This window comes from Hemiscyllium ocellatum, chromosome 16 (assembly GCF_020745735.1).
Source record: "Hemiscyllium ocellatum isolate sHemOce1 chromosome 16, sHemOce1.pat.X.cur, whole genome shotgun sequence".
NCBI lineage: Eukaryota > Metazoa > Chordata > Chondrichthyes > Orectolobiformes > Hemiscylliidae > Hemiscyllium > Hemiscyllium ocellatum.
The window spans coordinates 8276923-8294989 of NC_083416.1; the positions used below are offsets into that span (position 1 = coordinate 8276923).

The following is an 18067-nucleotide window of genomic DNA, read 5'->3' on the forward strand; positions in this document are numbered from 1 at the left end:
AGCTTGCACAGTCGTCAAATGTTCATTGTCTAATGGAGTTCAGAAGAGATTTCCTCATTTATTTTCACCCCGACCTCACTCAGGTTTTAATTTGTTCTTCCTCAGATGGTCATATGATTTTTGACTAGTAGGGGGAGCGTATGTATGATGCAGATATCATGGCTGTGAGGTTAGGTAGAGTCAAGGGTCATTTCTTGCTAGGAGAAAGTGAGGACTGCAGATGCTAGAGATCAGAGTTGAAGAGTGTGGTGCTGGAAAAGCACAACTGGTCGGGCAGCATCTGAGAAGCAGGAGAATCGACATTCCTGATGAAGGGCTTATGCCCGAAACGTTGATTCTCTTGCTCCTCAGATGCTGACTGACCGGCTGTGCTTTCCAGCACCACACTTTTGACTCATTTCTTGATATTCATTTTGGAATGTTGCTGACTTCAGGTTGATCTCTTTCCCCTCCTGATCGAGTGGTGTGCTAATTGGGAACAGCTAACCACAGGCTGGCTGAGTGGGCACATGTGCGGCAAATGCAAGATAATGTTGATAAATGTAGAGTTATCCACTTTAGTGGCAAGAACAGGAAGGCAGATTATTATCTGAATGGTAGCAGTTTAGGAAAATGTGAGGTACATCGAGACCTGGGTGTCATGGTGGAACAGTCGCTGACGGTTGTGTTGCAGATGCAGCAGGCAGTGAGGAAAGCTAATGGCATGCTGGCCTTCGTAGCGAGAAGATTTGAGTATCAGAGTAAGGATGTCTTACTGCAGTTAGACTGGGCGAGGCCACATCTTTGGTATCCTGGTCTGAGGAAGGACACTCGACTTTGAGGGAGTCCAGTGAATGTTTATTAGACTGATTCCTGAGATGGCAGGACTGACGTACTGGATCGACTGGGCTTGCACTCACTGTAATTTCGAAGAACGCGATGGGCGGTTATCACAGAAACATCCTGATGGGAGTGGAATGGTTAGATGTGGGAAGAATCTTCCCCATATTGGGGAAGTCCAGACCAGGGGTCTGTAGTGATTGGGACCAGGTGAGCCATGTTGACTATAAGATCCTTCATTGGGGTTGATACCCCTGCGCCAATCAGGAAAGCCTTGACTGACCACAATAACCATGAGAGTCTAATCTCCTCAACTGCGGAGTGACTCCGAGTTCGTTGGCACAGCCAGTGTACTGTGCACAAATAAATAAAGGGTGCCGTGGTGATAGGACTTGGCCTCTGTGCTGTTATTTCAGTATGTAGGCCTCAGGCTGAGTCTTTGTGTGTCGGCCCCGAGCTGAGCATTTGTGTGTAGGCCCCAGGCTGAACTTTTCTCTGTAGGCCTCAACTGATCCTTTGGGTATAGATCCCAGACTGAGCCTTTGTATGAAGGCCCAAAACTGAACCTTTATATGTGGGCCTCAGACTGAGCCTTTGTGTAAAGGCCATGACCTGGGCCTTTGAGTATAGGCGCAGTGCTCAGTCTTCGTGTGTAGGCCCTGGGTTGACCCTTGTGTGTGGACCGGGTTTCTGTGTGTGGCTGAGATCTTTGTGTATAGGCCTCAAGCTGAAGTTTCCTATACAGAAAATAAAAGTATAACGAGGAGATGAGAATCTCAATTTAAAAATTGATTCCGAGCTACCTGGCCACAGCTAATGGACCATGCACTCTTAAAAAAAGGGTGACTTTTTGATAGGATTGGGCCTCTGAGGAGTTATTTCAGTGGCGATTGGAGAAAGCTGGACTTGCCTGAAGATCTTTCACTTGCACCCGTTTTCTGGGAGTTGGGGAACCGGAGAGACCGTATCAGGATTTTAAAGTATGTTATAAACACAAGATTAGAATCTTCTCAGTTGAGGTCTGACTCCGAGCTGTCTGGTCACATCCAGTCTACTGTGCACAGGTAAGTAAAGGGTGACTTGGTGCTAGGAACCGGCTTTTTGCTGTAATATCAGGGTCACAGTCTAAGAATAAGCGGTAAGTGAGGAAGAATTTCTTCATTCAGAGAGTTGTGAACCTGTGGAATTCTCTTCCACAGGAAGCAGCCAGGGCCAGTTTTTTTTTCGATATAGTCAGAGAGAGCTGGATGTGGCCCTTATAGTTAAAGGGATCAAAGGGTATGAGGAGTGGGTGGGAATATGATATTGAGATTGCATGATCCAGTATGATCATATTGAATGGTGGGGCAGGGTCAAAGGGTCAAATGGCCTAATCCTGCACCTATTTTCTATGTTTCTAATGGAGGTCTGCAGTCTCTATCAAGAGCTGTCATTGTTCACATGCTCTGAGCTGAATAATCAACATTTATGGTCTTAGAAAAAGGTCAAGTGCAGATGTAATGTAAATTCACACTGAGAAATAATTGCAAAGGACAATAACAAAGCACACAACATGGGAAGTACAAATCTTCAGCTAAATATGAGTGATAAATATGAGTAAATTTGGATGTGTGATAACCAGAATTGTACACTGTGAGCTACAGTTAAGCACAGAGGCTTTTCACACTGTGCATTGCAAAATGAATTACCAGCAGGAACCCGGTCAATATCAGCAGCACAGTTCAGGGAAGTTACTAACTTTGTGGTTGATAGGAGATTCCTAGATATGGGTGGATCCACAGTGGTACTGGCTGCCCGAGGCAAACATTTCAGAGTGGTGCCCTCAAGTAAATCTTAGATCCTTATTATGAATATTGAACAGTTCTGATGTTGTTTCAGTTATGGGGGTGGGGACAACTCTTCCGCAACTGTTTTCTATCTTCGCTGCTTCAACGTCTGATCTATTCTCACCGTCTTTTCCCATAATCCCCTTTCACCATTTAATCACTCCTGGCCTCCAAACCTGTCCTCTGCTATTTCTATATAAACAATCCTTCCCCTGTGTCTATACGTATTCAAAAACTGTTCGTTTCTAATCTCAGCTTGTTGTGATGAAAAGTCATTCACCTGAAACATTAGCAAGACAAATGTGACAGGAAGCAGGAAATTTATGCAAATATTTTCTATTTCTATAATCCATTTTCTATATTGAAAGAGATCCCTTTGCATTGCTCAAGCCAACTCTTAAAGCAAGTCTTTCTACAAAACTGCATTAATTACACGAATGCACTGTGAGTTAAAGAGTCATTATGGCACAGGAACAGGCCATTCAGCCCATCTGTTCTGGGTTTTCTCCCCTCCCATCCCACTGCAGTAATCACCTTAAACGTGAGTCCCCTGCTCTTTGAACATTAACATATGAAAACAGTAATCCTAAATACGAACCACTCGGTCTGAAATGTTAACTCTGATTTCTCTCCATGGACACTGCCAGACCTGCTTATCCATCAATTTCTGTTTTTTTTTGTTTCAGCTTTTCTTTGTCTGCCTTATCGAAGTCTGTCATAATCTTGTACGCATCCATTAAATCTCTCTTTCATCCCCTTTTCTTCAGTGGAGAGCATCCTTAAATTCTCCAACCCAAACTTGTAGCTAAAATCTCTTACCATTAGCTTCATTAAGCTCCCCACCTTCTCACGGACTCTCTCATCCTTTCTAGCGTGTAGTGGCCATAACTAGGTACGACATTCCAGTTGAAGTCTAGCCAATCTATATTCTAACCCTCTGTTACTACTGCCAAATTGCATCACAACACAATTACTTTATCAGGTTCCATCTGTCACTTCCCTGTACATTCTGCTGTTATTTTTGCGGTTTATTCATATCATCCTTACTGTCAGCAATGCCTTCAAGTTTATGCAAAAATCACACAACAGCAAGTTATAGTTCAACAATTTATTTGGGAGCACTAGATATCTGTCTAGGTTTGTTCAACATATCATTTCAGTTGCATGACACTGTAATCCTTTGCAATAAATTCTGTGTCTGATAATCCTCTTCCACAGCTACTTGATGAAGGAGCAGCACTTCGAAAGCTAGTGCTTCCAAAGTAAAACTGTTGAACTATAACCTGGTGTCGTGTGATTTTTAACTTTGTCCACCCCGATCCAAAATCGGTATTTCCACATTCAAGTATAGCATAATTGGCAAATTTTGAAATTTTACTCTGATTGCAATGTCCAATCATAAAGCGTTCTTCATGCCTTTGGAAACATTATCCTCCAGTCTGGAAGAGTAAACATTTGCCGTGATGTATTTGTTTCTGGATTTTAGCTAACTTTATTATACCAAGCTGAAACTTAGAACATAGAACATAGAACAGTACAGCACAGAACAGGCCCTTCAGCCCACGATGTTGTGCCGACCATTGATCCTCATGTATGCACTCTCAAATTTCTGTGGCCATATACATGTCCAGCTGTCTCTTAAAAATCCCCAATGACCTCGTTTCCACAACTGCTGCTGGCAACGCATTCCGTGTTCTCACAACTCTCTGCGTAAAGAAACCGTCTCTGACATCCCCTCTATACTTTCCTCCAACCAGCTTAAAACTATGACTCCTCGTGTTAACAATTTCTACCCTGGGAAAATGTCTCTGGCTATCAACTCTATCTATGCCTCTCATTATCTTGTACACCTCAATTAGGTCCCCTCTCTTTCTTCTTTTTTCCAATGAAATAAGTCCGAGCTCAGTCAACCTCTCTTCATAAGATAAGCCCTCCATTCCAGGCAGCATCTTGGTAAATCTCCTCTGAACCCTCTCCAAAGCATTCACATCCTTCCTATAATAAGGCAACCAGAACTGGACACAACATTCCAAGTGCAATCTAACCAAAGTTTTATAGAGCTGCAACAAGATCTCATGGCTCTTAAACTCAATTCCCCTGTTAATGAAAGCCAAAACACCATATGCTTTCTTAACAACCCTGTCCACTTTGGGTGACCATTTTAAGGGATCTATGTACCTGCACACCAAGATCCCGCTGTTCCTCCACACTGCCAAGAATCCTATCCTTAATCCTGTACTCAGTTTTCAAGTTTGACCTTCCAAGTTTGACCTTCGCATTTATCCAGGTTGAACACCATCTGCCACTCCTCAGCCCATCTTTGCATCCTGTCATCCTGCAGCCTACAACAGCCCTCTATACTGTCAACGACACCTCCAACCTTTGTGTCATCTGCAAACTTGCTAACCCATCCTCAATCTCCTTATCCAAGTCATTAATAAAAATTACAAACAGTAGAGGCCCAAGGACAGAGCCCTGTGAAACACCACTCACCACTGACTTCCAGGCAGAATACTTTCCTTCCACTACCACTTGCTGTCTTCCGTCGACCAGCCAATTCTGTATCCAGACAGCTAAATTTCTCTGTATCCCATTCCTCCTGACTTTCTGAACGAGCCTACCATGAGGAACCTTATCAAATGCCTTCCTGAAGTCCATATACACCACATCCACCACTCAACTCTCATCAATTTGTCTAGCAACATCCTCAAAGAACTCAATAAGATTTGTGAGGCATAACCTGCCCCTCACAAAGCCGTGCTGACTGCATTTAATCAAGCCATGCTCTTCCAGATGGTCATAAATCCTATCCCTCAGAATCCTTTCTAACACCTTGCAGGTGACAGACGTGAGACTTATTGGTCTGCAATTGCTGGGGATTTTCCTATTTCCTTTCTTGAAGAGAGGACTTGCTCCCTATTCCACGTCATCAAATTTTGTTAAACAAGCCAGCTAGGATGGTATTAGGCAAAAACTTTCAAAAGTTGATTAAGAGGCTATTCAGGATAAAGGGATGGTTGGAAAGTGGGAGGTCTTCAAAAATGAGGTAATGTGAGTTCAGATGTAATATGTTCCTGTTAGTGTGAAGGGCTAGACTGGTAGGTTTAGGGAATACTGGATGACAAGAGAAATTGCGGTTCTGTTCAAGAAAAAGGAGGCATATGTCAGGTATAGACAATTGGGTTTGAGTGATTTTCAAGAGGAATATAAGGGCGGTAGGAGTAACTTAAGAGGGAAATCAGGAGGGCCAAAAGGGGACATGAGATAGCTTTGGCAAACAGTGTTAAGGAGAATCCAAAGAAGCTCTACATTACATTAAGGACAAAAGAGTAACTATGGACAGAATAGGACTCCTTAAAGATCAACAAGGCCATCCATGTGTGGAACCGCAGGTGATGAATGAGATACTAAGTGAGTATTTAACATCTATATTTACCATGGAGAAGGATTTGGAAGTTCGAGAATTTGAAGAAATAAACAGTGATATCTTGAAAAGTGTCCATATTACAAAGGACGAGATATTGGATATCTCAAAACACATGAAGGTGGATAAATCCTCAGTAACTGATGAGAAGAATCCCAAATTTTGTGGAAAGTTAGGAAAGTGATTGCTGGGCCCCTTGGTGAGGTATTTGTGTCATTGATAGTCACAGATGAGGTGCTGGAAGACTGGAGGTTGGCCACTATTTAAAAAAGGTAGAAAGGAAAAGCTAGGGAACTATAGACCAGTGAGCTTGACACCAATGGTGGGCAAGATGTTGGAGGGGATCCTGAAGGACAGGATTTACATATATTTGGAAAGTCAAGGGCTGATTAAGGATAGTCAATGTGGTTTTGTGTGTGGTAAATCATGTCTCACTAACTTAATTTAGGTTTTTGAAGGAGTTACAAAGAAGATTGATGAAGGCAAAGTGATGGGACACTGTCTATATGGTCTTCAGTAAGGTGTTCGACAAGGCTCCACATGGTAAACTGGTTAGCAAAGTTTGATCATATGGAGTCCAGGGCAGCTAGCTGTTTGGCTTGAAGGTAGGAGACATAGAGTGGTGGTGGAGGGTTGCTGTTCAGACTGGAGGCTTGTGACCAGTGGAGTGCCACAAGGATCAGTGCTGGCTCCATTATGTTTTGCCATTTATATAGATTTGGATGTGAATATAGGAGGTATAGTTAGTAAGTTTACACATGACAACAAAATTGTTGGTGTAAGTGGACAGTGAAAAAAGATTATATCAGAGTACAATGGGACCATGATCAGATGGGCTGATGGGCCGAGGAGGGCAGGTAGAGTTTAATTTAGATAAACATGAGGTACTGCTACTTGGGAAGGCAAACCATGTCAGGATTTATACACCCAATGGTTAGGTCCTGAGTGATGGTGCCGAATGAAGAGACCTTGGGGTACTGGTTCATATTTCCTTGATGTAGAGTAATAGGTAGACAGGGTAGTGAAGAAGGCATTTAGTATGTTCGCTTTTTCTGGTCAGAGCATTGAGTATAGGAGTTGGAATGTCATGTTGTGGCTGTATAAGGCATTGTTTAGGCCACTTTTGGAATCCTGTGTTCATTTCTAGACTCCCTGCTACAGAAAAGATGATATTAAACTTGAAAGGGTTCAGAAAAGATTTACAATGATGTCGCCAGGGTTGGAGGGTTTGAGCTATCAGGAGAGGCTGAACAGGCTGGGGCTGTTTTCCCTGGAGCATTGGAAATTGAGAGGTGACAGTATAGAGGTTTATAAAGTCGTGACAGGCAATGGATAGGGTAAAGAGTCAAGGAATTTCTCCTAGAGTAGGGGAGTCTAAAACTAGAGGGCATAGGTTTAAGGTAAGAGGAAAAATTTAAAAGGGATCTAAAAGGCAGTTTTTTTCACACAGAGGAATGAGCTGCCAGGGGAAGTGGTACAACACTTAAAAGGCATCTGGATGGGTACATGAATAGAAAGGGTCAAGGGAGATAAGGACCAAATGCTGGCAAATAGGGCTAAATTAATTGAGGATATCTGGTCAATATGGACGAGTTGGACTGTAGGGTCTTTTTCTGTGCTGTACAGCTTTATGCCTCTATGACATGACTATGTCACACGTTTCTTAAAATCCCTAGACACAAAATCCACCACGTTCCTGACAACAACCTACTTCATTATTTCATCAAAAACTCCCATGAAGTGAAGCACAATCTGCCTCTTATAAATCCATATTGTTCCTCTTCAATTCATTGCTGCTCAGATGTTTGGTGAATATTACTCCCATTATTGTTTGCAAACACTTAGCAAACTGATTGACCTGTCGCTAACAGAAATGTCTTTCCACTCGTCCTGAACCAGAAAGTTGTGTGTAATCTTCTGGCATCTCCTCCATATGTGGAGATGCTTTGAAATTTATGACAAACCCTTTCGCTATCTGCATGCCTGAATATATTTAACCCACTTAATCCCTGAAAGGACCCGTCCCACCTCTTACCATTCCCAGGCTAGCCGCTGAGTTTTGAGTTCTCTTTATGTTGCTTGATATTCTTTCTTTATATCCAACCGTTCATTTTCCTTCTCACTTCCCCTTCCCAACTTATTGTATTTGGTCCAGGGCTCTTACATTTGGAATTCATCTGACATACATCATGCACCCTCTGTTTTGTTGTCATATCCATGTCCTCCATCTCTCTTATTATCCGAGAAATCCTGACTCTGCTTCCAATATATTTCTCCCTTCTAGAATTATGCCCAAAACTTCAAGTACCTTCTTAAAAGCCATCCGCTGTTTCATTACAGTGTTCCTGTCAGTGTTTGTTTATGTTTTACCTTGGCCAGGTGTCCTCTCATTACATTAAGATCATCCCGTGAATTCAAAGCCTGTCTTAATTTTCATCGTAATCTTCCATCGTCTGCCCCTTTCAGGTATTGTACTCTGTCCTTTTCTACGCCCTCAATTTGCGCACCTTACTCATACTATCTCCTCTGCACCCTTTAAACCTTCTCTGACAATGTTGATTATTCTCCTCTGAAAGTTTCACTTCAAGACCACCGCAGCCCCATTGCTGTGAAGTAAACTGCAGCTGAGATCAGATTTTCTTTATTGAAATAGCAGCTTTGAGTTCTGGCTTTCTCTTTCATTAGTATAGAGACAGTGTGGTTACTTGCATCAATTGAAGAGCTGGGAAATACTTGCATATTCAAAACAGACACTTCTATTTCATTTTGAAAACATGTTGCACTGGGAGATTTGCTACTTGGTCAGTAGAGCGTTACTAAAGGGAAACATATGCCTGAGATTTGGCTCTCACCCTGTTACAGCTAGATACAGGACTAAATAAATTACTTGATGTTATGCTTTGTAACATTATTTCAATATCAGACTGGTGTGGAAGGATGAAATATTGTCAGAGTGTTATCTCTATATTCATTAAATGCAAACTTAGATCTAAAGTTAGAGTTTTGTGATAAACTCTTGGCAGTTTTATAACCAAAGACCGTGAACTATGTTATCTTTAGACCGTTGTGGTCTCCTAACAAAAATACGCCAATTTTTCTTCCTCATTCTGGAGAGTGTAGTTAATGTGCTTCTAACCTACCAATTGGTGGAGTTGTGGACAGTGAGGAGGGCTGTTGTCGGCTGCAAAGGGACTTAGATATGATGCAGAGCTGGGCTGAGGAGTGGCAGATGGAGTTCAACCCTGCCAAGTGTGAGGTTGTCCATTTTGGAAGAACAAATAAGAATGCGGAATACAGGGTTAACGGTAGGGTTCTTAGTCAGGTGGAGGAACAGAGGGATCTTGGGGTCTATGTACATAGATCTTTGAAAGTTGCCACTCAGGTGGATAGAGCTTGTAAGAAGGCCTATGGTGTATTAGCGTTCATTAGCAGAGGGATTGAATTCAAGAGTCGTGAAGTGATGTTGCAGCTGTACAGGACCTTGGTAAGGCCACATTTGGAGTACTGTGTGCAGTTCTGGTTGCCTCACTTTAGGAAAGATGTGGAAGCTTTGGAAAGGGTGCAGAGAAGATTTACCAGGATGTTGCCTGGAATGGAGAATAGGTCGTACGAGGATAGGTTGAGAGTTCTCGGCCTTTTCTCGTTGGAACAGCGAAGGATGAGGGGTGACTTGATAGAGATTTATAAGATGATCAGGGGAATAGATAGAGTAGACAGTCAGAAACCTTTTCCCCGGGTACAACAGAGTGTTACAAGGGGACATAAATTTAAGGTGAAGGGTGGAAGGTATAGGGGAGATGTCAGGGGTGGGTTCTTTACCCAGAGAATGGTGGGGGCATGGAATGCGCTGCCCGTGGGAGTGGTAGAATCAGAATCATTGGCGACCTTTAAGCGGCAATTGGATAGGTACATGGATGGGTGCTTAATCTAGGATAGATGTTCGGCACAACATCGTGGGCCGAAGGGCCTGTTCTGTGCTGTATTGTTCGATGTTCTATGTTCTAAATCCTTAATCACATCAGCTTCTGCATTCAACAGAATATAAACCTTGTTCTGGCAGTTAAACAATTATAGGAACATTGGAATTAGGAGCTGGGATATGCAATCAGCTGGGGTATGCAATCAGCCCTGATCCCAGCTGATGATATCCATGATTGCACTCCTGCCTGCTCCCCACAGTCCTTTCGGCCAATTTTCATCAGAAACATATCGATTTCTTTCTTGAATCCGTTGATTGACTCTGCCCCCACTGCACTCTGGGGCACTGAGTTCCACAGATCCATAACTCTCTGGGAGAAGTAGTTTCTCCTTCCTCTCTATATTTGTGATCTCTTGTTCAGGACTGTTCCATAAGAATCATAGAATCCCTACAGTATGGGAGTAGCCCATTCTGCCCAGCCAATCCACACTAACTCTCTGAGGAGCATCCCATCCGGACCTACTACCCTTTGCTAACCCTGTAATAACCACGGCCAATCCACCTAACTTGCACATCTTAGGACTGTGGGAGGAAACCAGAGCACCCGGAGGAAACCCACACAGACAGCGGGAGAATGCGCAGACTCACACAGTCACCTTAGGCTGGAATCAAACACGGCCCTCTGGCGCTGTGAGGCAGCAGTGCTAACTACTGAGCCACCATGCTGCCCACAGGAGAGTGTAAGGGGGCCATCTGTTCAATGTCCACTTTATCAATCCCCTTCAGCATCTTATGTACCTCAATAGATTCTCCTTCATTCTGCTGAACTCCAGCAAGTACAAGCCCAAGCTGTTCACCTGCAACTCATATGACAGCCCTTTCACCCCTGGGGTCAGTGTGATAACTCTGTCCTCACTCTTTCAGTCTGAATGCGAAAGCACTGCACATTGTGATCACTCCCTCCAAGAGGATCCTTAACAACAAGACCATTTACCAATCCTTCCTCATCACGGTGGCACAGTGGTTAGCACTGCTACCTCACAGTGCCAGAGACCCGGGTTCAATTCCTGCCTCAGACGACTGACTGACTGCACATTCTCCCCGTGTCTGCGTGGGTTTGCTCTGGTTTCCTCCCACACTCCAAAGATGTGTAGGTTAGGTGAATTGGCCATGCTAAATTGCCTGTAGTGTTAGGTGAAGGAGTAAATGTAGAGGAATGGGTCTGGATGGGTTGTGCTCCGCCTGGTCGGTGTGGACTTGTTGGGCCAAAGGGCCTGTTTCCACACTGTAAATAATCTAATCTAATACTACCAAACCTAAAATAACCAGTTCTTGGGTTGTCTCCAGTGACACATTGGTCGAAGAAGCAGTCCCTCACCAACTCTCTGACTCTTGGTTTGACACATCAAGTTCTGCGCTGCAGTCATTCAGAGGTTAGTGCTTCCTTCTTGATGTGTGATGGCCGGAAGTGAACTCAACAGTCTTTTATGGAGGTCTGACTATTCAACTCCCTTGAGACACACTGTCATCGAGTCATAGAGGTTTATAGCATGGAAACAGACACTTCGGCCCAACTAGTCCATGTTGCCCAGTTTTCACAATTAATCTCGTCCCATTTGCCTGCGCTTGGTCCATATCCCTCCGTACCTATCCCATCCATGTAACTCCAAATGTCTCTTTAATGACAAAATTGTACTCACCTCCATCACTACCTCCAGTTTCCCATCCCAGACACTCGCCACCCTCTGAATGAAGAAATTGCCCCTCTGGGCCCTTTTGTATCTCTCCTCTAAGTGTAGACTTCCTTACCTTGGGGAAAAGCTGTTGGCTATTCCCCTATCTATGCTCCTCAGGATTTTGTAGACCAATATAAGATCATCCCTCGGTTTTTTGCACTGCAGGGAGAAGAGTCTCAGACTATCCAAATGCAAACCTTTCAGTTCATTTAGCATCCTAATAAAGCATTTTTGCACTCTTTTGAGTTTAATAATATCCTTTCTATAGCAGGGCGACCAGAACTATACACAATACTCCAAATATAGCCTCACCAACGTCTTGGTACAGCTGTAACAAGATATCCCAACTCCTTCATTCAGTGCTCTCACCAATGAAAGCAAGCATGCTGAAAGCCTCCTTCAGTGTCCTGTCTACCTGTGATTCCACTTTCAAGGTGCTATGAACCTGTACCCCTGAATCACTTTGTTCTATAACACTCCCCAGAGCCCGACCATTGTCTGCATTCGTCCTAGCTGAAAATGTGTTGCTCGTTAAAGTGCAGCAGGTCAGGCAGATCCAAGGAACAGGAAATTCGACATTTCGGGCATAAGCCCTTCATCAGGAATTCCTGAATTTATCTTGAATTTATCTAAATTAAACCTTAGTTGATCAAGATCTCGCTGTATTCCCTGATAACCTTCATTACTGTCCACTCTAGCACTAATGTTGGTGTCATCTGCAAACTTACTAACCATACTTCCTAAATTCTCATCCAACTCATTGATATGAATGATGAATAACAGTGGACTGAGCATTTGTAAAACAACCCTCTACCACCATACTCTGTCTTTTACCCTCAAACCAATTTTGTATCCAATCCAATTGGCTAACTCTCTCTGGATCCTGTGAGATCTAGTCTTACTCACAAACCACCACATGTACCTTGTTAAAGGTTTTGCTAAAATCTCTTTTGAAAGAACACATTGTGACTATCCCAAATGAGTTCTTGCATCTCTAAATGCCTGTGAGTCCTGTCTCTCTACCATCTAACCCACAGAGACATTAGGCTTACCGGCCTGTAATCCCCAAGGATTTCCTTGCAGCCTTTCTTAAAAAATGGCACAACATTGGCCACTTTCCAATCTTTGTGTACTTCACCTGTAGCTGACGCTGATACAAATATCTCCGCTAGGAGCTCAACAATTCCAGTCCCAGTCGATGTTAGGAAAGTTAAAATCCCAACTATTACAATCTTCTTATTCTTGAGCTATCTGTAGTCTCCCTACATATTTGCTCTTCAACCTCCAGCTGATTACTGAAGGGCTTACAGTACAATGCTATCAAACTGATCTCCCCCCTTTTTATCTCTCAGTTCTACCCACATAGACTCAGTGAACGAATCCTCAAGAATGTTTTCTCAGGAGTGCTGTGACATACTCACTAATCAAAAATACAACTCCCCCTCCACAGCATCTGTACCCCAGAGCATTGAGGGGCCAGCCCTGTCCCTCCCTCAACTGTGTTTCTGTAATAGCTTTAATATCCTACTTACCTGAGGCTGGAATCAAACCTGGGTCCCTGGCACTATGTGGCAGCTGTGTTAACCACTGAGCCACCGTGCTGCCCATAATTTGCATCATGTCAGTAAATTATCATGTTGTCAAAAGATTCATTAGAAGACTGGGAGAAAAAAGACTGGAAAAAATACAAGCACAAATTAATGTTTTGATGTAATTGTTAATGGAATTGGATACTCACCCTGGATGAGACATAGAACTATAAGTGCCAGGGTCCAGTGTGATGTGGTCATGGTGCAGATTTCACCCTCGATGGGACATGTACACACAGCAGACAGGGACAATCAGACTCATTGGCACCTGCACAATAGGCAAGGGACCACAGTGAACAAAGAACTGATTTACAACAGGCTTAACAATGGATGCTGAGTGAACTGCTACATATATCAGAGCAGGAACTGATCTCTCATTGTATTTGTGGACTCTCACCCTGTCTACACCTCCTTCAGGATATTACAACAATTAAGTGACTAATGTAATTAAGAAAGACTTTAATGTTAATTATTACCTTATTTCTTTATTTTCTACTTATTCTCTGAAGTAACGCTTAACTTTTTAACTCTGTTCCTCCTACTACTTTGTAGCTAAGTCTGGGTACTTATGATGGCACCTTGTGTGGTGACAATACACACTTATCACTGTATTCCTGTACTTCTGCACCTGAGTAATACTGAACAATAAAATCTAAATCTAAATCTAAAACCCCTGCAAGCAAATCATTCAGTGGCTGGAGAGGATGAATCAAGTATCCAGGAAAGGGTTAAAATTCTGGATCCTGCAGGGAGCGATCGAGGAGGAAATGTCACCGCTGTATGCAAGAAATGATGCATTTTTTAAAAAAATCTTCATTCCCTTTTATAAACTGATCATGGAAATATTGGAGATGATGGAATAAAGGCTGTCAGATGCTCAAAGGGTGGGAGGTCATGGACTGAAGTCTCCAAGTATATACTCAAACAAACATGGCAGAATAAGCAATGTTTAGACGGATATGGGCTAAGCAGAGGCTGGGGGATTGGTTTAGTTTGCGGTTATGGTCGGTATAGACTTGTGAGACTGAAGGGTTTGTTTCTGTGCTGTATGACTCTGTGAGTCTATGATCTGTAGTGGGAGGGAATGTGGCTCATCCACACCTTGAGAGCAATGTCTCCTGCTCCATAGCCCCAGTGTGTCAATATACTCAATGCTGCAAGTAAAGCATGAGGGAGGATGCACACTTGGTGCATTGGCAGGTAGGCCTGACAGTGAATGGAAGCTGTCAAAAAGTGTGGTGTTGGAGAAGCATAGCCAGTGAGGCAGCATCCGAGGAGCAGGAGAGTTGACACAAGCTCTTCATCAGGAATGTTTATGCTCGAAACATCGACTTTCCTGCTCCTCAGACGCTGCCTGACCTGCTGTGCTTTTCCAGCATCACATTTCTTGACTCTGATCTCCAGCATCTGCAGCCCTCACTTTCTCCTGGTGAAGGAAGCTCTCTAGGTTGTGGGGCAGGGCAGGGCATAGAGTTTGGAGAGTATCCTTCCATCGCGTATGGTGACCAATTTCAAGGCTGTATTGATGGGACCATTTGAAACACCGTGGTTAGTGGCCACCATCTCAACTCCCACTGCATCACAAATTGACTCCATCCAAAATCTGAGTGCAGCTGTGAAAGCTGTCATCAAAGTCTTTTTGTTACTTATTCATTCACAGGATATAGCCATCACTGGCTCAGCAAGAATGTATTGCCCATCCTTAATTACCCAGAGGGCAGTGGAGCGTCAACCACCTTGCTGTGGGTCTGGAGTCACATGTAAACCAGGCTGGGTAAGGATGGCAATTTCCTTCCCTAAAGGACATTAGTGAATGAAATAGGTTTTTCTGGCAATCGGCAACAGTTTCATGATCATCATTAGACTCTTAATCCAAGACTTTGTTTATTTGGAATTCCGCCATCTGCCATGGCAGGATTGGAACCTGGTTACCCAGGATTCTGCATTAACCATCCAGTGATAAGAACACAAGGCCATTGCCTGCAGCTTAGCCTACTGCTGTCATGGTTGTAATTGTCTTTACCCAAAGGAAGCTCTCATTGCAGTCATGCAGCCTGTACTCCACGTGGTGGCTAGAATTGGTGAGTATGATCTTTCTGTGAGTGGCAGTGGCTAGGTGTATGACAGACTCACTGTTCTCTCTTGGAGTGCCATTGTACATGCCCTTACCATTGGCACCAGATGGCCGCTGATGATACTGAGAAGGCAGACTCTGGTTCTGAGCTGCTGGACAGCATCTTCCAAGACCATCTACACCAGCGAGACAGGAACTGGGATTATACACAACCGTCAATGGCTGCATTTTGGCTGTACCATAGGCACATAGAGTCATAGAGATGTTCAGCATGGAAACAGACCTTTCGGCCCAACTTGTCCATGCTGACCAGATACCACAACTCAATCTAGTCCCACTTGCCAGCACCCAACCCATATCCCTCCAAATCTTTCCTATTCGTATACCCATCCAAATGCCATTTTAAATACTATAATGGTACCAGCCTCCACCACTTCCTCTGGCAGCGCATTCCACACACACACACACACACCATCCTCTGCATGAAAACATTGCCCCTTGGGTTTCTTTTATATCTTTCCCCTCTCATCCTAAACCTATGCCCTCTAGTTCTGGACTCCCTGACCCCAGGGAAAAGACTTTGTCTATTTATCCTATCCATGCCCCTCATGATTTTATAAACCTCTATAAGGTCACCCTTCAGACTCCGACATTCCAGGGAAAACTGCCCAGCCTGTTCAGCTTCTCCCTATAGCTCAAATCCTCCAATCCTGGCAAAATCTTTGTCAATCTTTTCAGAACCCTTTCAAGTTTCACATCATCTTTTCGATAGGAAGGAGACCAGAATTGCACACAATATTCCAACAGTGGCCTAACCAATGTCCTGTACAGTCACAACATGACCTTCCAACTCCTATGCGCAATACTCTGACCAATAAAGGAAAGCATACCAAATGCCTTCTTCACTATCCTATCTACCTGTGACTCCACTTTCAAGGAGCTATGAACCTGCACTCCAAGGTCTCTTTGTTCAGCAACACTCCCTTAGATAAAAATGTGAATAATTTTATTTAAATTGCAGAATCTCATTAAGGGCTGTTACAAGCAGAATTTACGTATGGGTAGCACAGTGGCTCAGTAGTTAGCGTTGTTGCCTCACAGCACCAGGGACCCACATTCGATTCTAGCCCCTGCTGTCTGTCTGTGTGGGTTCAGATAATGTGGTGACTAACTTATGGATGGCAGAATCATACAATGCAGAAGCAGTCCCTTCAGTCCAACTCATCCACACTGACCAAACATCTCAATCTGACTGAGTCCCATTTGGAGCGTTTGGCCCATATCCCTCTAAATCCTTCTTATTTATCTATGAATCCAGATGTCTGTTAAATGTTGCAATTGTACCAGCCTCCACCACTTCCTCGGACAGCACATTCCATAAACGCACCACCCTATGCGTGAAAAAGTTGCCCCTTAGGTCCCTTTTAAATCTTTCCCCTCTCATCCTAAACCTATGCCCGTGAGCTTTGGACTCCCCTACCCCAGGGAAAAGACCTTTGGACAGTCTCACTGAGATTAAATGGTCCAGGATGCCTATTCCTGCCTCATTTGCCTTGTTTGCTGACTGCTTACCCCTAGGTGCCTTCATGGCTGTTGGTGGCAATGGGCAGTACTTCATGTTGGCAATATTGTGGAGGGCACAGCCTGCCTGTGCATCATATCCAGCGCACACTGGCATCCAACGTTCCTTGGAGCTCCATGCCTGTTACACGTGTGGTTGGTGTGTGGGGGTGGATGGTAGCAGAGGAGGGGGTGGGGGGAGGGTAAGTACAGGAATGTCATCAGTGAGGACCACGTGAGGTGTCTCTGCCTTCACACAGTAGCCCTTTCTGGGACAGGAGACTGCCTGCATACAGAAACCTGGCAGTGGGTGCCAACAGTTTGCCGCGATCACACACCGTTCCACAAAGATACAATGGTGGGCCTTGCAGATCGTACAGCCCTGCACTCAGACCGGCCTGGGGGGGGGGGGGGGGGGGAAGCAGAATGGAGGGTTGGATTAGTGGTTGGAGGGGTGGGGGGATTAGTGGTTGGAGGGGTGGGGGGATTAGTGGTTGGAGGGGTGGGGGGATTAGTGGTTGTGGAGGTGGGGAGATTAGAGTTTCGGGGTGGGTGGATTAGCAGTTGGGGAGTGGGGGGATTAGTGGTTGGGGGCGTGTGGGGATTAGTGGTTGTGGGGTTGGAGGGGATCAGGGGTTGGGGGTGGGGGGGATTGGGGTTGGAGGGGTGGGGGGATTAGCAGTTGGGGAGTGGGCGGATTAGTGGTTGGGGGCGTGCGGGGATTAGTGGTTGTGGGGTTGGAGGGGATCAGCGGTTGGGGGTGGGGGGGATTGGGGTTGGAGGGGTGGGGGGATTAGGGGTTGGGGGTGGGGGATTAGGGGTTAGGGGTGTGGGGAGACTAGTGGTTGGGAGGTGGGGAGATTACTGGTTGGGGGTGAGGGGTATTGGGGTTGGAGGGGTGGGGGGATTAGGGGTTTGGGGTGGGGGATTAGTGGTTGTGGGGGTGGGAGGTTTAGGGGGTGGGGGCATTAGGGGTTGGAGGGGTGGGAAGATTAGAGGTTGGGGGTCGCGGGATTAGTGGTTGTGGGGGTGGGGGTATTAGTGGTTAGGGGGATGGGATGATTTGCCTACAGAGCGGTTTGCCAGTTGTTGACCATGCCTGGCATGTTTGGGAAGCCCA

At 44.6% G+C, this 18067-nt stretch overlaps 1 protein-coding gene across 6 annotated transcripts in view; it reads right to left on the reverse strand.

Moving 5' to 3' along the window:
• The window catches only part of LOC132823139 (B-cell receptor CD22-like), a 79629-nt gene that overhangs the window by 53207 nt on the left and 8355 nt on the right, over positions 1 to 18067 (reverse strand). For all 6 annotated transcript variants that reach the window (XM_060836695.1, XM_060836697.1, XM_060836699.1 and 3 more), the window contains exon 2: positions 13463 to 13581. In XM_060836695.1, coding sequence (XP_060692678.1) covers positions 13463 to 13514 — 52 coding nt within the window. In that variant the 5' untranslated portion in view covers positions 13515 to 13581. The remainder of the gene's footprint in view (positions 1 to 13462; positions 13582 to 18067) is intronic.